This window comes from Neophocaena asiaeorientalis, unplaced genomic scaffold, assembly GCF_003031525.2.
Source record: "Neophocaena asiaeorientalis asiaeorientalis breed wild unplaced genomic scaffold, Neophocaena_asiaeorientalis_V1.1 scaffold43, whole genome shotgun sequence".
Taxonomy (NCBI): Eukaryota; Metazoa; Chordata; class Mammalia; order Artiodactyla; family Phocoenidae; genus Neophocaena; species Neophocaena asiaeorientalis.
In genome coordinates, this window is record NW_020173674.1 from 6546879 (window position 1) to 6574097 (window position 27219).

General features: G+C 53.8%; 3 protein-coding genes and 1 non-coding gene across 4 annotated transcripts in view; 1 reads left to right on the forward strand and 3 right to left on the reverse strand.

Annotated features, from left to right (window-relative positions):
* SART1 (spliceosome associated factor 1, recruiter of U4/U6.U5 tri-snRNP) overlaps positions 1-451 on the reverse strand; it is a 14922-nt gene extending 14471 nt beyond the window's left edge. Inside the window, exon 1 of the mRNA XM_024749418.1 lies at positions 76-451. Coding sequence (XP_024605186.1) covers positions 76-388 — 313 coding nt within the window. The 5' untranslated portion in view covers positions 389-451. The remainder of the gene's footprint in view (positions 1-75) is intronic.
* A 1142-nt stretch (positions 452-1593) lies between these two features.
* TSGA10IP (testis specific 10 interacting protein) lies at positions 1594-9821 on the reverse strand. Its single transcript, XM_024749493.1, has 8 exons — positions 9675-9821; positions 8659-8792; positions 7864-8552; positions 7548-7695; positions 5258-5428; positions 2638-2737; positions 2302-2426; positions 1594-1675 (listed from the first exon to the last, which is right to left on the reverse strand). The coding sequence occupies exons 1-8, from the start codon at positions 9819-9821 to the stop codon at positions 1594-1596; spliced, it is 1596 nt and encodes a 531-aa protein (XP_024605261.1).
* Positions 9822-12796: 2975 nt separating this feature from the next.
* Positions 12797-12903, forward strand: LOC112402541 (U6 spliceosomal RNA). Its single transcript, XR_003003717.1, has one exon. It is a non-coding gene; the product is annotated as a U6 spliceosomal RNA (small nuclear RNA).
* Positions 12904-25094: 12191 nt separating this feature from the next.
* DRAP1 (DR1 associated protein 1) lies at positions 25095-27213 on the reverse strand. Its single transcript, XM_024749090.1, has 7 exons — positions 27117-27213; positions 26800-26872; positions 26597-26690; positions 26183-26302; positions 25969-26062; positions 25663-25751; positions 25095-25312 (listed from the first exon to the last, which is right to left on the reverse strand). The coding sequence occupies exons 1-7, from the start codon at positions 27156-27158 to the stop codon at positions 25207-25209; spliced, it is 618 nt and encodes a 205-aa protein (XP_024604858.1). The 5' UTR covers positions 27159-27213; the 3' UTR covers positions 25095-25206.
* Between the last annotated feature and the right edge of the window lie 6 nt (positions 27214-27219).

Genomic DNA, 27219 nt, shown 5'->3' on the forward strand with positions numbered 1-27219 from the left:
GCCTCCAAACCCAGAGCCCCACCACTCCCAGACACCCCCCATCGCCCCGCCCCCTGCACAGGCCCCGCCCCTCACCGGCCTCGTAGCCGTCCTCCCGCTTCTCCCGCTTCACCCGCCGCTCGGAGGGCTCTGTCTGGTTGCGCTCCCGCCCGTGCGCGCCGCTGCGGGCCTCAGCTTCGGCCCCGCGTCGCCCGCTCCCGCGTTCGCTCCCACGCTCTCGGCTTCGCTTCCGTCGTTCGCTGCCACTGCTGCCGCCGCCGCTGCTCCGGTGCTTGTGTTTTTTGTGTTCCCGGTGCCGAGGTGGCTGCTCGGTGGCGCCCCCGGTGCCGGCCGCTGCCGTGGTCCCGGCCGCCTCCTTCTCCCCACGGTGCTTCTTTGACGACCCCATGGTGGTGTGTCCACCCCGAGCCCGGCTACCGCCGAGCCCCGACAACGCAAAATGGGAACGCTTCCGGGTCGCCAGACAGCCGGTGTCGTATTGCCGGAAACCAAGAGCGGCTGCTTCCGTCGCTTGCCTCGGAGCCTGCCCCAAAGGTTCATGGGAAAGCCGGGATCGGAGCCCGACTGCGCAGTCGCGGCCGCCTCGGGCCGTGGTGCAGTCTTTGAGCAGGTCGACCAATTGCGCATGCGCGTCTCAAGGTGCTGTGCGACCGGGTCTGGGTAAGACGGCATCCCAGAACTTTAAGGACCTAGGGGCCGTCTAAGTCGGCACCGCCGACCCAGAAAAGCCCCTCTCAGGCTTCCCTCCGTTTGTACACCCTCAGTCACGGGACAGTCACTGCCTCACGGACTTTCCGTGGGCAGCGCCCACCGCTCCAGTAGGCGTCCTCCTAGTGAACTCCCTGGGGTCGTGGCTCCATCAGGTGTTCAACGACGAGCGTGTTCTCCTGAGACCCCCCCAGCTCCACATTCCAGCCTCCTCCCAATCCCTACAACTAGTACTGTCTGCAAACGCTGCCTTCCCCCGTTCCTTGGATCGGATTTTTTAACCTGCGCCCTGTGACTGCTACGGAGGTCAAGATGAACTTCTGCGTGTCTGAGTCCCCTGAAATTGAATGTAAAATTTGGCACGTCCGTGTGTTTGAGGTTTTTTTTTTCCCCCTTGAGAAGAGGGGCTCTAACCTGAAGTTGCTTAAATGTAAAAGCTCAGACCACACAATCCCTCCTGACACCCCCGCCTCACAGTTGCTAGTTCTGGCGGCCCGTTTGTTACACCGTGCGCCCCTTTAATGGTCCGCCCCCTTCCCCCACAGGACTGGGAGTTCCCAAAGGCGGAAGCCATTGTGTCCTATTCACTCTTGAATTCCAGCACCCAGCATTTTTAGGGGTTGCAGCTCTCGCTCTTGGAGATGCCCCACTCAGTCCTCAGGGCAGAGGCAGAGCCGTGTGTGCTGGGAGGGGGCAGCCAGAACAGCCAGAGTTCCTCGTCCTGGGGACAAGCCAAGAGCGCTGCATACCCACCTGCCACCACCTACTCCCAACCTGCAGCCTCTTTCCACTACCACCAGAAATCCCACACTGTATATTCCACAAAGCATTTAATTTTTATCTCAGGGACTGGACTCTCGGTCTGGGCTTGGGGCGGAGTGCTTGTCAGGCTGGCTGCCAGTGGGTTCTTTCTTTGGGGGACTCTTGAGAAGAGTGCTCCATTCTCACTCCCACTGACCTGTGGCTCCTTAAAGATAAAGACACAGATAGAGGCCATTGGGCTGTGCAGCTCCCCACCCCCATAACCAAGGAGATCTGGGCTGTAGAAGGGGAAAGGCCATCATCACAGATGTTGTGGATTCAAATCTGGCTCCTATGCCGTGTGACCCTGAGCAAGTGACTTCCCCTCCTCAAGCCTCATAACCCCTGCTCTGCACCAAGTTGTTCTAAAGCATAAGGGTAGAGGGAGTGACCTGCGTGGCACCAGCCCACAGTGGGGGCTTGATGTGTGGCCACTCAGGTGGCTGCAGGTTCCCAGACAGGCTCTGCTGCTTATTCATTCCTGTGTCCTTGGGCAAGACCCTACCCCTGGGGTCCTTAGTTTCCTCATCGGAAGTGGGGAAAATAACCCTGGCCCCGCCTTCCTTGGGTGACATGGAGGACAGCGCCTGGGGAAGGCCCTGCTGACTGAGAAAGCTAGACAGAGTCCTCCAGGCCAGGGGGTGGACGGGGCAGGACTGAATTCACGGTGGATCCATGTGGCTGCTCAAGGAGTCCCCTCGGCCTTTGCCCAGGGCAGGGTGACAGGTGGATGAGGCCCTGCAGGGCAGAGTGCTGGTGACCATGCCCTTCCTCCCCACAGCTGGGCCTCACCTGGGTTTCCTGGGGGTGCCCTCCGTATCCCCCTTTCCTGCCTCAGCCAGCAGCCGCTCCTCGTCCAGTCCCAGTGCCGACAGCACCTGGGAGAAGCGCCGGGTCACAGTGAGCCGGGCATTGGCCTGAGGAGAGAGAAGCGGGGTTCCTCTCTCACCTGGGCTGCTGAGGGCACAGTGAGCCTCTGCTTACCGAGGGGGTCCCAGGCTTCCAGATGGGCAGCAGCCCAGGGGTGCCAACTAAGGGGGCCCACTCCCACCTCATCTCCCTACCCACTCGGCCAGTGAGAAGCTCTGGTCTTGGGGAGTCACATGTTTGCCCAGGTGCTAGCCTCACCTGCATGGCCTGCTGGAACAGGTAGGGCCGGGCCTGCACCCGCTGCTGGATACCTTGCAACTCTGCCTGGTACTCAGCAAAGCGCTGTCGCTCCTGGCGCCTGCGGGGAGACGGGCCTCTGGGCGGCTAACTGTGGACACGAGCCGGCCCCCTCCTGAGCCCACTTGTCCTCATTAAGAACTTTCGGTTTCTGTCCTCCTGCCCTTAGCTTTACAAAACCATTTGATTTCCATCCTTGCCCTGGATTTCTCTTGAGGTCAGTGGGGTGGGAATCATCTGTCCCATTTTACCCGTGACACGCCTGAGGCGCAGGAGGGTCAAGGGACTTGTCCAAGGTTGCACAGCTGGGAAGTGAGGGACTGAGCGCTGAACCCAGGTCTGCAGGCGGTGCCAGGCTTGCCCCTCCTCCTAGCCGTCACCAAGGGAGAGGGGCCAGCACTGACTTCTGAGCAACTGGACATCTGCATGCACAGCCCTCCCCTCTCTGCATCCACCCCTGCACCCTCTCACACTCTGCCTGTGAGGAGATGCTGTGACTGTTGGCTGTGGCTTTGGGCAAAATCCCAGTCTGGGCTCTGGGTTCAGTTTTCTTCTCTGTGCTATAGCCCGAATGGGACAAGCTTGCCAGCATTCTCTGTGGTTCTTATAAGCCGATAGTTTAGAAAATGGGACAGAGGAACTGAAGAAATGTATTGCAAATGAAAGAACACATCCCAGAAAGATCTAGGTTCCACTGGAGAAGCACAATCCCATTTACAAAAACCCAGTCTGTGCGCCTGTCGGCAATCTGTCTGCTCGCAAGCCGTGCATCCTGGCAGTGAGGGGCCCTCTGGCTACACCACACACGGGACTGGGCATCCTTCTGCAGAGCACACAAGAGAGGCCGAAGGGCGTGGTGGCAGCACCCACAGACAGAACGGGAGGGGAGAGGCACACAAGACTCCAAAACTCATGCTGGGACTTCCGGCAAGTGCGCTGAGCCCTGTGGAAAACACTGGCTTGCTGGGCCAGGCCCCTTGGCTATGTGCCAGAGAAGGAAACTTCCTCCGTTCGAGAAAAAGATGGACTTGAAAACCATGGCCAGGAACAGAAGTCACTGCAAAGAGAAGTCTTCACTGTTCAAGAGGGGATTTTACAGCAGTTACAAGGAGTGGGGAGTGGGGGAGGCATGAGCTGCATTCAGTCTTGGTCTTGCCCGTGAGGGTGTGTACATTTTTCCTGCTTGGTTCTTGATGCTATTTCTGTTAGAATTGAGAGGAAGCCCATGTCTTGGAGCTCTAAGCGAGAAAGGAAGTGATGTCAGTGGATGTCAGCCCTGTCTCAGAATAAAAGTGAAGTACGGAGCTTCCCTACCACAGGGAGATATCTTTTGTGCCCACCCTCCTGGGAAGGGCAGAGCCTCCCATGAAGCTCAGAGCAAAGTTCATGCGCTGGAAGGGCTGAGACACCCCGTGGGAAATATCCTCTCCCAAGTCGAAAATGAAAGGAGTGCGTTGGGAACGCTCCTCTCACTGACATCTGCCACTGGAGTCTGGCCTTCCACTTCCTGCCGTGTGAAAAAACAATGAACTTGAGGTCCGGCAGGGAGAAGGCATCTCCCCGATCACTGGCCAAGGATTCCTTTAAAGTACACGCGACCTCTCGAGTCTTGGTTTCCTCATCTGTAAAGTTGGGAGCGATAAGGCTGAGCCTCAAAGAGTAGGTGATCAGAGCCCCCCTGAGTCCTCAGGGGCCCCATCGCAGGGCAGGAACCCTGCAGTCTCTCAGCAGCGCCCAACTCACCTTGCCCTAGCGCTTCTCCCTGGATGAAAGGGCTGCCTTGGTGCCAGCTGCACCCCGTAGGTCCGCAGTGTCAATGGCGTCGGTCATCGTATTTACTTGAGTTATCTCCTTCCCTAGCTTGGGCTTTGGGGGGAAGATCCTGGTGCACTTTATCTGAAGATTGGGCATTTGAGCCCTCCGAGGCAGCATAGCAGGGCAGATGAACGGCTGCCTGGGCTGGAATTCCAGCTTTGCCCCTCTGTTGTGACCTTTGATAAATTACTTAAGCTCTTGAAGCCTGACTTTCCTCATCTGTAAAATTATGGGAGCGCTGATGATACCTACTTCACTCGCCTCTTATGAGTCTAAGAAAGATTTGCTTTTAAATATGAATTTGCTTTTTTATGATCAAAATATAGGAAGCAAATGAAACAGATGACTCTCCCCCTGACCACGAACAATGGCTGTTTCCAGGAGCCGGATCACAGGCACTGTTCACACATTCTCCATGAACTATTTCTGCAATATTTGAATTTTTATAGTAAGCATGCCTGGCATTTGAAATCAGAAAACAAGATTTGAAAATGTGATAATGCAAGTAGAACATTTTAAACTTCAGCCTTCGACAGCTGCAGGGATTGTTATTATTAACAAGGTGACCCTGGCCCAGCCCCTTCTCCTCCTAGGCCTCAGTGTCTTCATCTGTAAAGCGGCCCGACCTGCCCACCTGGCGGGGAGGCTGTCGCTGGAAGCTCAGCCCGTGGGAAGGTGAGGGCAGGTTCCCCTTGGTCCTTTGGTCTGACACCCAGCACCACCTCCCTGCCCTCTCCCCTCCAGGCCCCCCGCAGCCCCGGCCTACCTTAGCTCCTCCAGCTTGCGCTGGGCGGCCCCCGGCCCCCGGCTCCCTCTGGGTACGTAGGCTGCCAGGCAGTGAGCCAGCCGCTGCTGTAGCCGCTGCTCCCGGGTCCGCCGCAGCTCGGCCTGCTGCCGCTTCTCCTGCTGCTGCTGCTCCCAGGCCCGCAGCCGGTTTCTTGGGTGGGGAGAGGAAAGGCAGAGGGGTGGGAGAAGTCTGCAGGGAACCAGGAGCCTCATGGAGGGCCAGGGGCAGGTAGGGGCGTATGCGGGCCTGGAGGGAGGGACTGCTGCAGCCCAGAGATCCAGGGGCCTGGGGAATGGGGTTTGTTGTGGACCTTGGACAGGATGCAGGCTGACTCTGGGGGCTCAGCCCTCAGGCCTAGCTCAAGGTCTTTCCCTACGCTTCCTGGAAGCCTCCTGCCTACTCCAGCCAGGGGTATACCCCAACTCGGACAGTCCTTAGCCTTGTGGAGCTCAGCACACACACCCATGACCTCACCTGTATTGCCAACTTCCCCTTGCAAAGTAGCTCTCCTTGAGGGGAGGGCCCAGATCTTTTTTTCTCTCTGACCCCTATATCTGGTAGGAGCTAGGGTAATGCCTACGGGTTTGAGGGACAGACGGATGAATGGATGGGAAAAAGAAACAAATGGTGATCAGTGGGTGGATGAAAGGATGAAAGGATGGATGGATGGTGTGGACGGTTGAATAGACAGCACCTAGATCCACCTAGAACATTCTTCCCCCAGATGTGATGGTCGGTTCCTCTGGTCAATCAGGTCTTTGCTCAAAGGTCAGAGGAAATGAGACCTCAGCACCCCATCTACCTCCCAGGGACTTTCTATCTCTAGCTATACATTTTGTTCATTTCTTTATCAATTAACCTCCTTCCCAAGTAGAATGTGAGCCTCATGAGAGCAGGATTCTTTGTCTGTCCTCTTCACCATCAGTGTATCCCCAGCACCTAGCACAGTGCCTAACACAGACAGAAACTCAGTATTGATGAGTTCATGCACAACTGAATCATGGTCAGATAGAAAGGTGGACAGATAGGCAGACATACACTCAGCACATGTTTATTGAGCACCAGCTATATGCCAGGTCCTTTTAGGGTGCCAGACGGGGGCTGTGATCAAAAAGATCTGGCACCAGGACTTCCCTGGTGGTCCAGTGATAAAGAATCTGCCTTCCAATGCAGGGGACGCGGGTTAGATCCCTGGTTGGGGAACTAAGATCCCACATGCTGCGGGGCAACTAAGCCCACGTGCCACAACTACTGAGGCCAGGCGCCTCAACTAGAGAGCCTGCGTGCCACAAACTACAGAGCCCACACTCTCTGGAGCCAGCACGCCACAACTAGAGAGAGAAAACCCTCACACCGCAACTAGAGAGCAGCCCACGCGCCACAACAGAAGATCCCACATGCCGCAACTAAGACCCAATGCAGCCAAAAACATAATAAATAAATAAAATAAATATTAAAAAAAAAAAGAGCTGACACTGTCCGTGGAGGAGCCCTCAATCTGTACAAAGGGATGGACAGACAGCCCCACACCTTACCAAGGAATCTGGGCTTTGTCCTAAGGGCACTGGGAAGCATGGAAAGGTCTCAAGGAAGGATAACAGGATAAGACTTGAAGGGTGCTATCAGGATGCTGAGTAGATTCTCACCTACCACTTCTAACTTGTCACCGAGGCCCACTGAGCCAGCCTCCAAATATCTTTTAAATAAATCCCCCTCTCTTTACTCACATGGCCACCTGGTCCAAGCTCTCATCAACCCTCACCTAGACACTGTCAACAGCCCCCATCTGGCTTCCCCTCTGCTCCCACTGTCTCTCGTTCAAGCCCTAAGTATAGTAATGATCTAACTCTTCTGCCATTGTCGCTGTTTTGCCCATCTGTCTCCTTTTCCAGCCGACCTTGAGCTTCTTAGGGCTGAAACCAAGTCTTTTTACCTTTATATCCTGAGGACCCATGAGCAGATACCTGATATATGTCACATTAATCACTTAGCTAATAAATTAATGAATGGATAGAAGATGGGAAGTGAATGAAAACTGGCTTGTGTCAATAAACAGTTGGCCAAGCAGACAGATGTATGCATGGATGGTGGATGGATGGATGGATGGATGGTGGATGGTGGATGGATGGACAGATGATTGGATGATCAGAAAGACTGGTGAATGGATAAATGAAAGAATGAATGAGAGGATGAATGACTGTCTCCTGAAGAACTAGCTCCTTCTCTAGTCCCTGTGCTTCGCTCCCACCCTTCTTCATCTCCACCTCACCTGGTGGCCTCCTGTCGTTTGTGGAAGGTGCGGTTAGGGAAGTTTGCAAACAGGCAAGTCTCATCAGCTCCCAAGGCATGGGCCTTCCTGTTCCAGCGGGAGGCCTGAACAGCAGCCCGCGATGGCTCCCAGGGCAGCTTTTCGGGACCTGTGCACAGAGGGACAAATCAGGCACTGCCGTCTCTCCTGGCCCCTTGGGCAATCCCTCCCGGCACCTGGAGCGCAGCCCAGCCATCCCAGCCAGGTGGCTGGCTCCAGCCCCTCTCCGCACTGTGTGGCTTCGTGGGGGAACCCGGGCCCTGAGCCCCACGCTCACCACAGTCCAAGTCCTGCTGCAGCTGTCTCCGCAGCTCCTCCAGGTTCCTCGGCCCCTCCAGCTCCCTGGCCCTTGGCCTCCTCCTCTGTGGTCCTCGGAGGTTGTTGGAGCCAGAGCCACTCCCCTGGCTCCGCAGTTCACTCTCGTCCCAGGCCTCCTTGCCAGAATTCCGCCCCTTTCTTGGAGAACTAGCCCTCCTCCTCTGGGGGACCCTGTGCTCCCCTTCCTCGGCCTCGTCTGTGGCCTCTGCAAATGGCTCCTCCTCCAAGATCGACCCCCTTCTGGGGAGCTGGGGCAGTTCCCCGGGGCTCAGAGCCCTCTCGGCCACCTCAGCGCCCAGGCCTTCTGGCTCGGCCTCCGGCCCCGATCCTGAGCTCTTCCCAGGCAGCTCCGGCTCTTGGCTCCCCGCTTTGCCAGGAGGGATGGGGATGCATCTACAGGCCCTGAGCTGCTGTCTCCTCTCCAGATCTGGCACCTCTGTCTTCCAGCAGGAGCCACGGCTCTCCAGGTTGTTGGCCGTGGACTTGCGCCTGGACTTGTGCCGATGGACCGCTGGGGGCAAGGGCAGGGCTTGGTGGCCAGGGGCCGAGGCGGAGCCCGGCTGAAGCGGAGCCCGGCCATCTGTGGTGAAGCTCTCCCAGACCCACTGGAAGGGGAAGGAGGGTTTCCGAGGAGGAGAGGGGACCAGACTGAGGAGGAAGAGGGCAAGGGGCAGGGGTCAGGGTCTGTGCGCTGGCCCCAACTGGGGCCTGGCACCCAGCACCCCTCCCCCCCGGCCCCTCCGCAGCTGCTTACTCCTCAGCCTCAGCAGAGCCTTGCCCCTTCTTGTTCCGGTCCCTGGGCCTCCGGTCCTTCTTTGCCATCTGCCCTGCGCTCACAGACCTCTGCTGCTGGCCCTGAATTACACCATCACTGCTCCCAAGACTCCTCTGGGCAAAGACAGGAGAGGAGGCCCAGCTCTGAGCAGCTCCCCCAGGGGACCCTCCTGTTCTTTTGTTTGTTTGTTTGTTTGTTTTATGGCTGTGCCACACTGGCATGTGGGATCTTAGTTCCCTGACCAGGGATCGAACCCACACCCCATGCAGTGGAAGCTCGGAGTCTTAACCACTGGACCGCCAGGGAAGTCCCAGGACCCTCCTTTTCTGTCAGTCTGGCCCCTCTGGGCCCTTGTTACCACTGAAACTGACTGATCATGACCTGCATTATTAATATTAAAATAGCAACAACTGCTATTTACTGAGCACCTACTGGGTGCTCAGGACTTTCAAGTATTAACTCGTTTAACCTTCCCAAGGATCCATGAGGTAGATATTCGCTATCACCCCTGTCATGCAGATGAGAACACTGGGACTCAGAGAGGTGAAATCACTTGGCTAAGGTCACACAGCCGGTAAGTGAAGCCAGGACCTGAGTGTGTTGAGTCTGTCCCCAGAGCCCAGATTTGTCACCATTGCACTGTACTGCCTCTGGGCTCCGGATAGCTCTTCTGAATGCCCCACAGGGCCCTGGACTTACTAAGCCAAAGTGGGAAAAACTCATTGTCTTTCCCAAAATCCTGATCCTCCCGCAGTGTTGCTGAAGTTGCTCCATCAGAAGCCTGGGAGTCATCCCTGGGCATCATCCTTGTCTTCACCCGACATCCTGCAGGCCTCCCTGTAGTCCCTGCCCGCCTGGGGCCTCCCTGACTCTCACCTGGGCCTCAGCTCCAGTCTCGTGGCTTCTCAAGGGCCTCCCTCAGCCCTAGCCTCCCCACCCCAGAGATCCAACCTGCCTCTGGGCGGTTGGCTATCCCCCCAAGGGGCCCCCCTCACCTGCTCAGCTTGGGGGATGCTTGAGAGAAGCTTGAGCAGACATGTGACTGTCCCTGGAGCCTGCTGTGGTGTGTCTTGCCCTGGTCTCCGCAATGCGGTCCTTACCAACTGTTTGTGGGCATTTAGCATGTTGGTGTCTTGTCCCATCCCCCGCCCCGCCCCACATCTGCCAACCTTGGAACTGTCTGACCGTCTCTATGGCAACCAGTCCTCAGCCAGTCTCAAGGGCTCTGGCAAAAGCAGGCCAGGAAGGGTATATATAAGTCCTACTTCCTTCCGGAGGGGAGAGTTGGGCAGGATGCTGAGAAAGAGTCCAGGCCTGGGAGTCCAGAGATCCAGGGCCAAGGCCTGCCTCCACTCCTGACTCTGCAGGACTCTCCGTTGACCTAGTACAATTCCCCCCTGCCCTTGCTCAGCCTGTTTCACCATCTATCTATCAAAGGGGTCTCAGGACTCTCCATCCCAAAGGGTCCTCACACCCTATGAAGATGGCAGATGGCGCCTGCCGTGTCCCTCTCCCTCTGCCTGCCTCCTTGCTGCCCCTCAGCCCCTGCTGAGGCCATGTAAGGGGCAAACTGAACCCTCACAACAAGATCTTGTTCAAACCACTTACCCTCCGAGGCCCTGACAGGACAGGAAAGGCCAGGAAGTTGAATACCACGTCCAGGAACAAGGCAGCAGGCAAACCAGAGCACTGAGGAGCCTCTGGAGGGAGAACATGCAGCTCTCATTCCAAACTTCTAAGCATCGCCAAAAAGCCTTGACATGGTAAATCCCCGTGAGGTGCCGGGAGCTGACCACTATGACCAGCAGTATAGGGACATGGGGCCGAGCTGAGGCCCTGGAGATGGAGTAGCCTGGCTTAGCCTCTCACCGGCTCTGTGACCTTGGGCAAGTCACTTCTCCCCTCTGCCAAACTGGAATCAGAGGCCCATCCCGTAGGTTTGTTGCAAGGATTCAATGAAATCACAAAGGCAACACACTTGGTAAATGTTGGTTAAAACTGCTAAAAATCACTGATGACTATTGGTAGGCAGCAGAGTACAGAGGAAAGGGACTTCCCCGTGATCCAGTGGTTAGGACTCCGCACTTCCACTGCAGGGGCACGGGTTTGACCCCTGCTGGGGGAACTAAGATCCCGCAAGCTGCAGTGCATGGCCAAAAAAAACACACCAAAAAACAGAGGAAGCACGGGCGTTGAGATCCCAGCCCCTCCACGTGTCACGTACCTTCTCTGTTTCCTCATGGACAACATGGGGCTGGTTATAATAGTGTCTACCTTCTAGGGCTGTGGCAAGGATTAAATCAGTTAATATATACACACATGCATCATGGAACATTTCCACAGCTCGTCACAACTGCCAGGTAAGAGTTGTTATTAATCAGGCAACAGTGCGGCCCTGGTGAGACTGCCCATGGAAGTAAATCCCAGCAGATGCCCTACGGGCATGTTTTGCTCAGAGCTTTGTTGCTGTGGACCCCTGTCTGCTTGCAGACTCCATCCCAGTAGTACCTCTGCAATGAGCACATTTCACTGAACAACCTAAAGAATGCTCCAGGGGAAGATCTTTTCCATTCAAAATAGGTCAGCTCTGCTCTTTCTGGTGGGCTGCCAGCCCCGCCCATCCACCTCCTCTGCTGAATGTCACCCGTGGGACCCCAGGTGGAGGGCAAGTGTGTGGGCTGCTCCATTTTCAGAGAGCCAGTCCCCTCCAGACCCCCACCGAATTGATTTTTTGGACAAATTCTGGGCTACTTCCTTCCTTGGCAGAGGACGGGTCTGGGTTCCTCAGGTAAATATTTTCACGAGGTGTCTACAGACCTTTCCAGCCACACTCACTCCTCAAGTGAGCTCCTCCAGTCTGCTGGCCTTAAAAGCCATCTATCACCTTCCAGGTCTGCCCCGAGTTTACATATCTCAGCACTGACCTCTCCCGCAAAGTCCAGACTCATATCCAACGGCCCATTCGACAACTCCACTTGGACGATGAATAAGCATATTGGTTAATTTGACATGTTGAAATTCAGACTTTCCATCTGCCCCATCTCAGTCAAGGCCACATCCATCCTTCCTGCTGCTGCTCACACCAAAATTCTGGCATCACTGTGGACTCCTCTCTTTCCTTCACACTCCACACCCCAAGCACTAGCAAACCCTGCTGCTGCCGCCTTCAGAATGCACACAGAATCCAGCCACTTCTCCCCTCCACCACCATTAGCACGCTCCCCCAAGCCTCCACCCCTTCTCATCCGGACCACTGCAGTAGCCCCTGCGCCCAGCTTCTGCTCTTGCCCCAAGCCTGTTCTCTACTCAGCGGCCAGAGTGATCCTGTTAAGACCGGAGCCTGTCCTGCCTTTGTTTAAAACTCTCCAATGGATTCCCACCCCCTCTCTTTTTGGCTGCGCCGCAGTCTTGCGGGATCTTAGTTCAACCAGGGATGGAACCCAGGCCCCCTGCAGTGGAAACGCCGACTCCCAACCACTGGACTGCCAAGGAATTCCCGGGATCCCACCTCTTGAGAAGTAAAAGCTGAAGTCCTTACCGTGGCCTACTAGGTCCTGTGTGATCCATCTGCCCCATCTACCTGCAGGTCCCACCACAAGCACCTGCTTCGGAACACGGGAGCCCTTGAACTATTGACTTATGCTTGGCCTTCGATGCCAAAAGAGACCTGAAACCGTGGACCTTTTTAATGTCTTGTGATTTTGCATGTGTGTGTGTGTAATTTCTCAACAAAAGTGACATCATACATTTTTGCTTAATAGTATATTATGCTTATCTTTCCATGTCAGTACATGCAGAGCTACCTCAGCCTTCACACTGGTTGTCACCATATGTCTGACATGATGTACTAAACTCACCTCCTCCTGTCAGACACGCGCACAGCTTCTGCTAGCTTCCCTGGGACAGATGTTGCAGCAGTGACATCCTTGGAAATGCGCCTTTGCACATGAGGTATTTCTGCAAGATAAGTTCCTTTAAGCAAACTTGCTGGCTGTCAGCATTTTAATTTTGATAACGCTTCATCACTGTCCCCAAATGCTCAATCAACGTAGATTTCAATCCACAGTGTTTACACCCTCGCCAGCAAAACATAGTATAATTTAAAGAAATCTTTGCTGTGCTCACTTCAGCAGCACATATACTAAAATTGGAACGACACGGAGAAGATCAGCGTGGACCCTGTACGAGGATGACATGGAAATTTGCGAAGCGTACCATATTAAAAAAAAAACTTTGTTAATCTCATAGGTGAAAAACTACAAACTCGTTGCTATAACTTGCATTCTCTTCATTATTTGTGAGGTTCGTATATTTTCCTATCTTTATGGGCCATTCCTGCTTCCTCTGTGAATTCCCTGTTCGCGTCCTTTGCACATTTCTCTTCTGGTCCTCGGGCACAGGGCGCTGAGTTGATTATGTTCCTTATTTCACAGTGTATGAGAATCACCAATGGATACAAGGTCAATCTCTTGTTTTGGTTTAGCATTTTTTCTCCTTTATCTTTGCTCTTCATTCCCATCTCACTTAAATATGAATGTATCTGTGAAGTATCTAATATCATGTTTATGCATTGGTGGTTTCAGTTTATGTAAATGTATTATGCTGTTGACCTCATTTTTGTTCCTTACTCTTCTCTCTGAACGCCACGTTTTGAGAAGCTGTCTGTTGTTTCTGACTGTTGCCTAAAGTTCTGTAGTTTGCTTCCATTACGCTTTACTATGCATTCCCCTGAGGTTGGATGCCAACGTTGCCCCCAACTCCTGTTTCCACACAGGACACTGCAGTCAACGCCCTGCTATATGCCTCTTTGTACATCTGCACGAGAATTTCTGGGGCTTATTTACCAAGGATTGAGAGTGTGGGATCTTGAAACAAATGTACATCTCTTTTTAGATTGCTTGAAAAAGTTGTACCAGTTTATATGCCTGCAAAAGCGATAAGGGGTTCTGTCGGCCCACACCCTCACCAAACATCAGTACTCACCTTATGAATTTTTACTCACCTGATGGTTATAAAAGGGTATCTCCCTGGGATAAACCATAATGGAAAAGAATACAAGAAAGAATGCATATATGGGACTTCCCTGGTGGTCTAGTGGTTAAGAATCTGCCTTCCAATGCAGGGGATGCGGGTTCAATCCCTGGTGGGGGAACTAAGATCTCATGTGCCATGGGGCAACTGAGCCTGTGCGCCACAACTAGAGAGAAGCCCGCGCGCCCTAACAACAGATCCTGCACGCTGCAACGAAGATTCTGTGTGCCACAACCAGGACTGATGCAGCCAAATAAATAAATAAATATATGTTTTAAAGTATATATGTGTATAACTGTGTCACTTTGCTGTACAGCAGAAATTAACACAACATTGTAAATCAACTACACTTCAATAAAAAAATAAATTTTAGTGACTTCCCTGGAGGTCCAGTGACTAAGATTCCGTGCTCCCAATGCAGGGGGCACGGCTTCGATCCCTGCTCAGGGAACTAAGATTCCGCATGCCAAGAGGTGCGGCCAAAAGAAAAATACATATATGTATATATAAAATGAACGAAAAAATAAATTTTAAAAGAATGGTATCTCATTGTAATTTTAACTGAATTGTGCTGATTACTTCTTTGACCTCATCTTCATTAATTTTTTGCCTTTGGGCCAGTTCAGTTCAGTTCAGGGGTACTTGTTTCTGTTCATGGCCATTTCTCTATTGTGTTTCTTGGCTTTTTCTTATTAACTTGCAGGAGTTCTTCATTCACTAGGTTGCAACCAGCTATCCATCAACATTATCTCTGATGGCCTTTATGGAACAGAAATACTTAATTTTTTTTGTTTGTTTGCTTTTGTTTTTGTTTTTTTTGCGGTACGCGGGCCTCTCACTGCTGTGGCCTCTCCCGTTGCGGAGCACAGGCTCCGGACGCGCAGGCTCAGCGGCCATGGCTCACGGGCCCAGCCACTCCGCGGCATGTGGGATCTTCCCGGACCGGGGCACAAACCCGCGTCCCCTGCATCGGTAGGCGGACTCTCAACCAGTGCTCCACCAGGGAAGCCCGAAATACTTAATTTTGATGTTCTCAGATCCATAAATGTTTTGAATGAGGGTTTGCATTCTGGATGTCTTAAGAAGTCCTTTCCCTACCCCTAGGTGGGGCATTCTTCTCTATTTTATGCTATTAGATCATAATTTAACATCTGTGTTCAGAGTGAAATGCTCTACACTTTTCCTTTTCTGATACTGTTCTTTTCTGGTTTGGGAGTCACCTGAGGAAGTGGGCAGCCTTTTCTCATTCTCTGTTTTCTGGAGCAACTGGTATAAGATAAGGACCATCTCTCTGTTCCTTGAAAGTCTGGTGGGCTCCACCGGGACCCTTTGGCACTGGAGTCTTAGATTATAATCTTCTTTACTGGTTATTGATCTATTGAAGTTTTTGATAGTTTTGTACCAATTTTGGCATTTCACACTTTTCTGAAAAGGCCTTCACTTTGATTAAGTTTTTATTTTTGGTGACATACAATTATTTGTAACATTCTTTCTTTTTAAATTGGAGTATAGCTGCTTTACACTGCTGTGTCATTTTCTGTAATATTCTTTGATATTATGGCATTTTAAATTCTCTGGGGGCTCGGAAGTCGGGTCATGTGGCCCAGTGGCCACGGGAAGGTCTTGGGATTGGTCCTAAGCATGATGGAAAGTGTGAGGGGATGTTAGAAGACCCATTTTGTCACGTGAAACCCCCGGTCTACTTGAAGATTATAAAGGGTTGGGAGGGTGGATTCTGGAAGGAGAATTTTGTGATGAGATTGATTTAGAAAGGGAGTCCCAACACTCCCCTCAGGGACTAGGGCTGGGGTCTGCCTTCTAATCCCAAATCTGGGGAGAGGTGTTTCAAGAAAGCTGCCTGGAGAGCTTGAGATGGGCTCCCTGAAGTCGTGGCAGCCCAGTGGATCAAGGGTACAGGAGACTTCCAGAAAGGCTGCGGAGCCACAGTGGGAACTGGCCAGCACTGTGGAGAAACATGGCACAGAAAGTCACGACTTCATCTGAGGGCATAGAGACAAGTTTCCTTTGGAATTTTAGAGAGACATTGGGAGACAAATTATCCTTTGTTATATCCCACGCATCTTGCATTGTCACAGTAGCCTCACAGTAGAAGATTTTGAGGGGAGGAAGTGATGGGGGCTGATTCAGGGCTTTTTTTTTTTTTTAAGATTTTTTTTGATGGGGACCATTTTTTTAAAAGTCTTTATTGAATTTGTTACAATATTGCTTCTGTTTTATGGGGGGGGGGTGTTGTTTGTTTGTTTTTGGCTGCAAGGCATGTGGGATCTTAGCTCCCTGACCAGGGATCGAACCCACACCCCCTGCATTGGAAGGCAAAGTCTTAACCACTGAACCACCGGGGAAGTCCCTGATTCAGGTTGTTGTTGGTTTGTTTTTTTTCTTTGAGGCAAGGAGTAGTGGCTTTATTCACAACGCTGGCAGACCGAGAAGATGGCGGGCTAGTGTGCCCAAAAAACCATCTTATCGGGGTCTGGATGCCAGTTTCTTTTATAGAACAGAGATGGGGAGCAAGTGAGGAAGTAAAGTAAAAAGGCTATTAGCTTTGCGTGGCTTGGCCAGCAACGGGGAGGGGACGTGTTAATTTCTTCTTTTCTGCAGCCATTCACAGGTGGGCAGTGGGCAGCATGGACGAATATCCCTCCCTCCTGGGGCCTCGATCTGTACACTGTGTAACTTTCTTCCCACAAGTGGAGACATCTGAGTTGTTCCCCCGATGAGAAATACTGCCTGTGTCCAGCATCATCTACAAAACTTCATCAGAGTTTCCATGAAGCCCCTACTGTGTCCCAGCCCCTGTCAGGGTCTGGTACAACCAAAGTGCTCAATAAATATTTGTTGGGTGAATGAACTAAATTCACCTCTCTCCCAGGCAGTGTTAGTCAAACTTATTTGCCCAGGATATATTCAAAAGACAAGCAAGGGGCTTCGAACATGGATGAACCTTGAAGACTTTATGCTAAGTGAAATAAACCAGACACATACGGATAAATATTGTATGATTCCACTTATATGCGATGCCTAGAATAGTCGATGACATAGAGACAGGAAGTAGCACAGTGGTTACCAGGGGCTGTGGGAAGTGGGGAATGGGGAGTTGGTGTTCAATGAGAATAGAGTTTCAGTCTGGGATGATGAAATAAATTCTGGAGATGGAGAATGGTGATAGTTGCAAAATGTGACGGTACTTAATGCCACTGAACTGTTCACTTAAAACTGGTTAAGGGAATTCCCTGGCGGTCCAGTGGTTAGGACTCCGCGCCTCCACTGGGTCAGGTACACGGGGACCAGGAACTGGGTTTGCTCACAGCTTAAGGCCAGCACCTAGCGCAGCCTGGCACTAAGCAGGTGGTCAGCAGATCTCTATAAATATCTCTGTTAACAACGCTTTTATGAGGCCCATTTTATACTAAGGAAACTGAGGCACAGAGAGGTGGGGTTATCTGCTCAAAGCCACAAGGCTGGTAAGGGGTGGTGCTAGAACCAAAATACATACAAAGAGTATAGCCCAGAGCCCAGATTCCTTGGTGGGGGTGAGGGCTCTGCTCCCTGGAATATGGTAGGGAGGTGGATCCTGACGGGGAGATGGGACCAGGTAAGTGATGAAGTGGGGCCTTTGGAGGAGCAGTGGAGGCCCCAGCCCCTACCTCACCCTTTGTCCCCCGCCCCGAAACTGTTTGGCTTCCCTGCTACTTCAGATGTAACTCCAGACAAAGGTGGTGCGCGGGGGCGGGGAACCCACAGACAGAAACAAAACTCAGAGAATTTAGGGGAAGGGGAAAGTAAAACCAACCCTGGGCACAGGGCAGGGGTGGGAGAGAATCAGTGGCTGGAAAAAAGGGCAGCACCCCAGCCCCTCACAGGAACAAGGAAGGGTGAGGACTCCAATGGCCAGGGTCCCCGCATACCTGCTGGCTGCTACTTCCACACACTGGCCTCACTGGCACCCCCCACCCAAACTGGTTGTTTGCGCATTTGTTCATCGGAGCAGGTTGACCTTTTTCTTTTGTGCTCTTCTCCCCAGAGCCCAGAGCAGTGCCTAGCACAGAGTAGGTGCTCAGGAAATATTTGTCGAGTGAGTGAAGGAAGGAAATACCTATGACCCCAAGAGCACTGCAGGGCCACTGCTTACTTGTCCTTATAGGACACTGTCTAGGAGGATCAATTCGTTTGGGCCATTCTGAAGATGACAGTTGACAATATTTTTTGGTTTTGCTTTAAACATGGCGTGCATAGACTTAGCTGTTCATCTCTTTGGTTTGAGCACTTCAGGCACCACCAGGGTCCTCAAAAGCCTTCCTTTAAAATGGACTTTGCTTGGGAATTCCTTGGCGGTTCAGTGGTTAGGACTCCGCACTTCCACTGCATGGGACACAGGTTCGACCCCTGGTCGGCGAACTAAGATCCTGCAAGCCGCGAGGCGTGGTCAAAATAAATACATTAATTAAATAAAATGGACTTTCCCTTTCAGCCCATCCCCAATCCCATTCTTGCTCCCCACAGCGCCCCACTCTTGTGTGTCAAGAGCATGTCCTTCCAGTCTGCCTTCCAGGCATTGATTTCCATCTGTGTCAATTACAGGCACCATTTATTGAGTGCTTACCATGTGCTAGGCACTGCGCTAAGCACTTTATATGTCACGTCTCACTTATTCATCATACGTCCCTGAAAGAGGTGCTATTATTATTTTTATATATATAAATTTATTTATTTTATTTTTGGCTGAGTTGGGTCTTTGCTGCTGCACGCGGGCTTTCTTTAGTTGCAGCGAGTAGGCTTCTCAATGCGGTGGCTTCTCTTGTTGCAGAGCACCGGTTCTAGGTGTGTGGGCTTCAGTAGTTGTGGCATGCGGGCTCAGCAGTTGTGGCCCACGGGCTTAGTTGCTCCGCAGCATGTGGGATCTTCGACCAGGGCTCAAACCCGTGTCCTCTACCTTGGCAGGCAGATTCTTAACCACTGCACTACCAGGGAAGCCCAAGAGGTGCTGTTATTGTCGCCACTTTACAGATGAGGAAACTGAAGCACAGAGAGCTTAAGTCACTGGCCCAAGGTCACAGAATAAATGGCAGAAATATATGGCATTGCTGTGCTTGTCTGTGTTTTGACTTTCCATAAAAACTGCTGTGCTGTAGATCTTGTTCTGCATTTTTCTGTTTCTCTGATACAGTGGAGCTTTGTCCTTTGTCCACATTGCTACCTGCCATGCAGCACCCCAGTGACAGACAGCTTGGCAGCCTGTAATACTTCACCACTTCTAACCATGCCTAGGGCATGTCTTTCTCTTTGTGAGAGGTTTTACCCACGAGTGGAACTGCCGGAAGTCACTTAGCCATCATACTGACCTTTCAAACACGCCAGAAGCACCTGACTTCTGTGTACCCACCTCCCCACCAGCCATCAGTTTTGTCTTTCTTCCTTTTTTTTTTTTTGGCGCTTGTGGGATCTTAGTTCGCCGACCAGGGATTGGCCCCGGCATTGGAAGCGTGGAGTCCTAACCACTGGACTGCCAGGGAATTCCCTTATCTGACTTTCTGTTCTTGCCAATCTGACGGGTCTCATGTGAGATCCTGTGTTTTCCTTTATAGCTTTCTGATTACTGGGGTGGGTGCAGAAATCTTAGCGCTTATTCCATTTCTAAAAATAACATTTGAACACACACAAGCACACAAAATAGGAAGGACATGATTTCAGAATAAAGAAAGCTCACTCTGGTGATGGAGGTGAGTGTCGCCCAGGTCCTGCCCCACTCCCCAGCTACAAGGAGCCCCCTGAGAGAGTCCAGAGCTACCTGCCACTCTCACCAAACACTCTGCCAAGGAGAGGAGGGACCAGGACCCTGGTGGAACACCTGGATCACAGGTGTCACTCCCTTGCTGCAGTTCCTATAGCCTAGAAGAGTGGGAACTTGGTCCCATCCACGTCCTGGAGACAAGCTTACCACACCCGAGAAGGAATGGGGGGACCTCAGAACTCCACCTCCCCACACTCTGGACCCCTAGGCAGGCTGGTGTACAAGTCCCTGCCCGTCTCTGTGCCAATGAGCAAACTCGGGGCACTCGTCCCGCTTCCCGAGCCTCAGTCTCCTCCTCTGTAAAATGGGAGGTGATGGGAGCACCTCTCCGAGAGAGTGGACTCAGATACAACGCTGGGTTGTGCTGCACTCAGATACACAGCGCTGCAGATCAGTCCACCAGGCCAGTGGGCAGTGGGTGAGGTCACTCCCACCCCTTATCTCTCCCTCCTTCCCCCTCACCTCCTCCTCCAGCCCCTGGGGCCTCCAGGTGTGGCAGCCCCGGGGTGGGGGGGGGCAGGTGTCGGGGAGGAGCCCACACCACTACCTTCTCTCCCTCCACAAAGCTTCTGGGACCCTGAGGGGCCATCAATGTCAGAAGGACACCCCTCAGCCAAGGTGGGCTGAGTACAGGGCTGGTGCCTCCTGAATCTGGGTCCCGGGTGGTGGATGAGGAAGTGGGAGCTGGGGGAGACCACAGGGAAAGCTGAGCAGATCAAATCTCAATTCTGGCCTTTGCTCTCACTGTCCCCTCTGCTGTTTCCCCACCGATAGCCTGTGGCCAGCATATTCCTCACTTAATAGGGCTTTCTACTGAAATCTCACCTTAGCAGTCTCCCCTGGACGCTGCATAGAATGGCTGGGGCCACCCGTCCTGTCCTGCCCGGGATTCCCCACTCCTTTATTATGCTTCCTTTTCCCCAGTACACGTTATCGCCATCTGACATACTATTTATCTTCTTTATTGTCTGTCTCTCTCCATCAGAAACGAACTCCAAGAAACGCTTTCTTTGTGTAATCACCACTACCTAGAATAGTATCTGGTGTGCAGTAGGTTCTCAATGGACATGTAGATAAAATAAAGTTTTTATGTTGTATCATAAAGGTGTGTGTATCGTTAAGGGTGCAGCTTAGTATATTTTTATATATAACCATCACCCAGTTCAAGCTATGGAACATTTCCAGAAGGCTTCCCAGTGACCACCCCATCAGCCCCCAGCCCAAGGTAATCGTTATACTGACTTCCATCACCATCAGTTAGTTTCACCTGTCCCTGAACTTTCTTTAAATGAATTATGTCACAGCGTGTACTCACTCTTTTGTTAGGTTTCTTTTGCACAACGAAACGTCTACAAGATTCACCGATACTGCGTGTCACAGTGGTTTGTTCTTTTGTTTCTGTTTTATTATATATTATCCTATCATTTATTTATTCATGCTCTTGTTGATCGGATTTGGATTGTTTCCAATTGGGGGTCACGAACATTCTTGTACGTGTCTTTTGGTGGTCATATGCCTAGGAGTGGCATCGCCGTGTCACACGGAAGCGTATGTTGATAGACTCGATGAGAATCTGCAAAAGCGTTCTCTTTCTTCTTTTTTTTTTTAATTTATTCATTTGGTTGCGTAGGGTCTTAATTGCGGCAGGAGGGCTCCTTAGTTGTGGCATGCAAACTCTTAGTTGCGGCATGCATGTGGGATCTAGTTCCCTGACCAGGGATCGAACCCGGGGCCCCCTGCATTGGGAGTGTGAAGTTTTATCCACCACGCCACCAGGAAAGTCCCTTTTTTTTTTTCCTCCAAACCGTTTTCTAAGGTGGTTGCACCCACTGCCATTCACCCCAGCAGTGTGAGTTCTGGTGTCGCCACCTCTACCCTAGCATAGGTGGTATCAGATTTTATTTATTTAATAAAAGAGCTTTTTGTTTATTTATCTTTGTTCCCCACCCAGGGATTGAACCCGGGCCGCAGCAGTGAGAGCGTGGAATCCTAACCATTGGAGCACCAGGGAATTCCCAGACTTCTTAGTTTCTGTCTTCTGGTGGGTGACTGGTAACTCATTTCCCTGCTGGGTGATGATGTTGGGTGCTTAATAAACGTTTGTTGAATGGATCCTTAAGTGGGCTGTGGAGGGGGGGCTTTCCACTTGGCAGGGAGAGGTGGGTCTTTACTCTTCACGTGAAGGTCACAGCTGCTCCCTCTTTCACACACTGGTCACACTTACACCCTGGGGCACAGTCGATGCCGGGCTGAGGCATTCAGGCTCAAGGCTCCCCAGTGGACAGACAGTAAAGAGTGACAATGATCTGGTTCCCAGGAAGAGCTCTGCAGATGGGGTGCTGACAGGCTTCCCCCTCCCTGTGCCCAGTGGTACCCAGAGGGCAGGGCAGAGCCATCTTGTCCCATTCCCAGGAGGCACCCAGAGGCCAGGCCCAGCCAGAAGCACTGTCTCCCTGGGGCCCCTGCCCTCTGCCTCAGGAGGCCACACTCCTAACACTCGTCAAACGCTGGGTCAGGCCCTTCCCAATGGCCCATGAGGTCCTGCGGCAGAAGCTGGCTGGTCACCCAGGTTGGCTAAGACCACCTTCCCCAGCCTCCCTCGGGTGGGACCCTGTGACAGGTCCAGTGGGAAAGTAAACAGAGGCAATGGGACCACTTCCAGCCCTGGCCCAGGAAAACCTCCGCGGGCTGAGACTCCCCGTTCCGCAGTGACTTTGAAAGCCATGAGTTGAGGGTGGTGGGGCCACAAGATGGAAGGAGCCTGGGCCCAGAAGTCCCTCTTGGAGAAGCACGGCCCACTGAGCAGAGAAAACCCGTTATGAACCTTACATGGGCAAGAAACACATTTCTATTGTATTTCAACCTACACATATTGAGTTTGTTACATTAACCCTTTACCCTAATAGGTATAACTCGTACATAGAGTTTAGTACATATAACTAACACAGGTAATAACTAGTCCCCGTTTTACAGATGAGAGAACTGAGACAGAGAAGCTGAGAACTCGTTCAAGGTTAATAAGTGGAGAAGCCAGGATCTGAATCCGGGACTAATGAGGTTCTACTCATAAGCACCCTGTCAAGGCTGAGTCGACGGGCTGAGGATGCAGAGACCCAGGGCAGCGGCTCCTGGGCGTCTCACTCCCACCTGCGCCTCCTGGATGAAGGGAGGCTGCTCCCTGCACCCTTGCCTCCTCGCCTTCCCCAGCCATCGCCCACCCTCTCCGTGCAAAATCTCACCTTTTGGACAGATCCCAGCAACGGGCTCCCAGGGTCTCTTTGTCTCCCACCCATGTGCCTCGCGTGGCTCGGCAGGCCTTCGGCCCCGTGGACCCCAGGAGCTCGCCCTCCCTGGGACTGCGTCCAACTTGCTGCTGGAGAAAACCGATTGCTCCCTCTCCGGGGCCAACAGCAAGCACCTCCCATTCACAGTCCTTGCCAGCCAGAGCTCTCTAAGTTACAAGTAACAGAAAGCCAGCTGGCTTCTAGGGAGAAAAATTTTTTTATTGGCTCACGTGACTAGGAAGTCCAAGGTATACAGGCATCAGGGTCCAGGTTATCAGATGTTACCAGAAGACGGTGCCTCTGAGCCTCCTGGCACTGCTGTGCTGGTTCTGTGCTCGGTCAAAATCACCCTTTGGGGTGGGAAGCAGCTTTCAGCACCCACCAGCCTCCATTCCGCCAGCCTTGCTACCCCAGTGTGGCCACTGTCATCCTCACCTGGACTCCTGAGAGGGTTCCCTGCTGCCACCAGAGCCACGGGGAAGCCAGCGGCGATCTTGTCAAAACCCTTTCCCAAGGGTCCCACCTAAAGTCCCAGGGCTCAGGTGTGTTGCCCACTGGGGTCATGACACCGCCTATGTACTCACGGCGGTCAGAGCCTGTTTGATTGGCCAGGCTGGCGGTTCCCACGCCTCAACGCCACGGAGTGCACTCAGCTGCACACACCGCAGGCTGAGTAGGGATGTTTCCCCAAAAGGAACCGGGGGCTTTCCTTTCTTACACCTAGAGCAGGAGCAGATGAGAAGCAGACAAGACCCATGTGCCCTCAGGCTCCAGCTGCCCTGGGCCCACCCAGGCCTGCCACGGTGCCTCCCACTTCACAAAGAAGTCATACGCCATCAGATAAAAACCGAATACCTCAGTCCCCCACCAAAACCTACTCAACCCCTCTCCCCACTTAGGCTGGGGTTGGCTTCGGGCAACCCCACCTCACTCCATCAGTCCCCCCTCCCATCCCTTCAGCCCCTTCAGTCTGCATTTCTGCCATCTTAAATAATAACCCCCCCGGGGCTTCCCTGGTGGCGCAGTGGTTGTGAGTCCGCCTGCCAATGCAGGGGACACGGGTTCGTGCCCCGGTCCGGGAAGATCCCGCATGCCGCGGAGCGGCTGGGGCCGTGAGCCATGGCTGCTGGGCCTGCGCATCCCGAGCCTGTGCTCCGCAGCGGGAGAGGCCACAACAGTGAGAGGCCCGCATACCGCTAAAAAATAAAATTAAAATAAATAAATAAACCCCAATTCCTCCATCCTCACTCTGAGCCACTGCCCTCTCCCACCTCCTCTCCATGGTTCTGAGTGTTGCTTCCACTCACCTCCAAGTTTCTCACCTCGCTGTCCCGTCCACAACCCCCAAGCCACTGAGGCATCCGACAGCTGAGTTCTCCCTCCTCCCAGATGCCCCTGGGTGGGCACCGCAGTGGCTCCTGGGGGGCCCTTGGGCTGGCTGCTCTTCAGTCTATTTTGGTGGTCTGCCCTAGCCCTCCTCTCTCTCCGACGCTCAAGGTTCACACACCTGTCTCTAGCCCCCTACGTCCAAGCACCCACTCCACTCCTCTCCTCAGTGGCCTCACAGGCACCCAAAACCCATCACAGCCAAACTCGAGATCTTGCTAACCCTCTTCTTCCTGTTCTCCCCCAGCCCCACCCAAAGAAACCTGAGAGTCCTTGAGGATCCCCTGCCCCTGATGCAGTCAGTCATCAGCGTCCAGGATTCCCGACAGCACGCCATGCCTCCCCGCCCGCCTCACCAAGCCACTGCTCCCTGAAGACACACATCTGCCTCGCGCCCGCAGCTCCAGGTTCTGCTCAGGGTCACAGCCTGCTCGCTCACAAGCCAGCCTTCAAGGCCGCCACAACCCCACGCACCTCTGCTCCCACTGCCCCTCCCCACACGCCCTGCAAGGCAACTGGCCCAAGCTCTTGTTTACAAGACTGTTGCCGTTTCCTGTCCCGTCTGTCCCTTTGCAGCAGCCCAGAGTGAGCAGAACGGTCTCCATTAGACAGACAAGAAGAGGCCACTCACAGAAGGGCAGAAACCTGCCCAGGCTCACACAGCACAAAGAGACAGGTTGTCTCCCAGCATGACCGGCACCAGCTGGCTCAGGCCCTCTGATCCGCCTTCCTTCCATCAGCCCCCGGGTCCTGCTCTGGCAGAACCGTGGCCTCCGGCCCCTCCCTTCAGTCAGCTGCTGTCCAGACCACCACGGCTCCTGGCCCCAGCTCAGCGTGGGGAAGGAGGTGGATGGGCGGGAAGGAGGCCACAAAGCGCTGGACACAAGCTGGGACAGACACTGGTGTTCTCTTTTATTATTGTTTTATTAATAAATTTAAGAACAGCTCTAATTTCTCTCTCCCCCCAGAGCAACTAAAACCAACTAAAAGGGGGTGGGGCCTGGGGGGCAGAGGGCGCTAGGAGTCATAGTCCTCTTCATCCCCTGCGTCAGGCGCCGAGGGGCCTGGGGGTGCTGGGGGCAGAGGCAGAGTCGAGGTGAAGGGCATGAAGGGTGTCGGGGGGCTGCAGGGCAGAAAGCAGGAAAGGAAGATCAGGACACTCTCCGGTGCAGATTCCTGCCCACTCAGCCCCACCCGGTCCTCCACCCAGGCAGCCCTGGAGCCCAGCGCCCTCTGCACCAACACGGAGCCAAGCCGAGAGAGGGGAAGGATCCAGGGCAGGTCACACAGCCTCACCCAGGGGGAGGGGACCTTCTGAGAGCACAGTATTCAGCCTTTAAGGTCTCCTCAGTTCCTCCCCTCCTATCCCTGAAATTTGCTACAACCAACAGAACCAAGTGGCCAGGGAGGCCAGGAGGGACAAGTCAGCCTTGGGGTCGGCTAGCCCTCTCTTGGTGCCACTGAGCTGCTTACCTCTGAAAGTGGACAGCGGGGTGGCTGGCCTGGGGTGGGGCCTGTGGTGTCTCCTCTTCGCCGTCAGTATCTGTATCCTCAGACTCATCCTGCAAACAAGGCAGGAATGAGAAATGACCAGAAAGGCAGAGGCTCATCACTGGAAAGCAGAAATAGGAGATGGACCTCCGCAGCCCCAATTTACAAGCAAACAAACCAAAACGAAAAGGTCACAGGTGAGGTTGGGACCAGGCCTCCAGCCAGCTTGGCCTGGCCGGATGCAAGGCTGCCCTGCAGGGCAGGACAGAGGGCTGGGGCCGCACTCACCTCCTGCTCCGAGTCCGTGCCCGACAGCTTCTTGTCCTTGCCCTTGCTTCCCATCCCACCATTCTTCCGGTTGCTGCTCCCTGGCTTCCGGCCCCTTCAGGAAGGTATAGTGCATCTGCCCAGAGGTCTCTCCCCTCCTTTGCCACCCGCCAGCCACCCCCAACCCCAGGGCCCTTGGCCTTCCCCACCTGGACACCGGACCCTGGCTCCCCACCTGCGGGGACCCTTGTCCCCATCCATGTGGTTTTCTTCCCCGTCCCCCTGCATGTCAGGCACAGATGCCACCAGGTCCTTCAAGAAGTCAAACTGCTGCTCCAACTCAATGCACTGCTTCCTGGAAGAGGGGGGGAGGGGATGGCACTCAGGTGGAGCACAGCCATCTGCGCCCTCAGGAAGGGGCTCTCTGGATGTCAGGGGAATGGAGCCTGGAAAATTTCAATCCCCAACCATCCCCCCCTTCGCTAGAAGACTCAACCCCTCCTCCCAAGTTCAAACCCACTAGTCTTTGAGGCCTTGCTGATCTCCCAGCACCTCCTACCTCCCGCACTATCAGGGCACAGCCTCTCCTAAGCGTGTGAACTCCTGGAAGAGGACCCCAACCGGGCCCTCCCAGAGCAGAGCCACTCACAGGTGGGACGTGGTCATGGTCTTGGCGTTTCGGGACTGGGTCACTTGGCAGGCCTTCTTCAACAGTGACTCCAGGAAAAGCTCGAGCGCCCGAGCTCAGGGGGGTCAAGGAGAACGCCGGGTGGTGTCCCAGCCCACACAAAGCGACCCCGGGCTGCTGGCCTCCCCCACCTCCCTCAACCCGACCAGCCCCCAACAGGATACAGATGATGACAGGCACAGCCGCCGCCACCTTCCCAATCTCTTCATCCGTCTGCATGATCTTCTTGATCCGCGCCTGGGGAGGGGGTAGAGAGCTCGGACCCCGTCGCCTCCGTCCCGGAAAGGGTGCTTAAGTGGGGGGAGAGAAAGGGAGCATCCCAGGAGAAAGGGGGCGGGGGGCACCGACGCTGAGAGGGCACGGAAGGGGGCGGGGCGTCCGGGCCCCCGAACATCGCGATGCGCCCTCCTCCCTAGCCGGGCCAGGGCCGGAGCCTCCCGAGAGCCCGGCCCGCTCCTCCGGGGCCTGGCCACGTGCTCACCGGCGGGAACCGCGCGTTGTACTTCTTCTTCTTGCTCGGCATCTCGGGGCCTCTCTCGCCGCGCCGGGCCCAGCGCCGCCGCCCGCAGCCTCCCGGCCCCCGG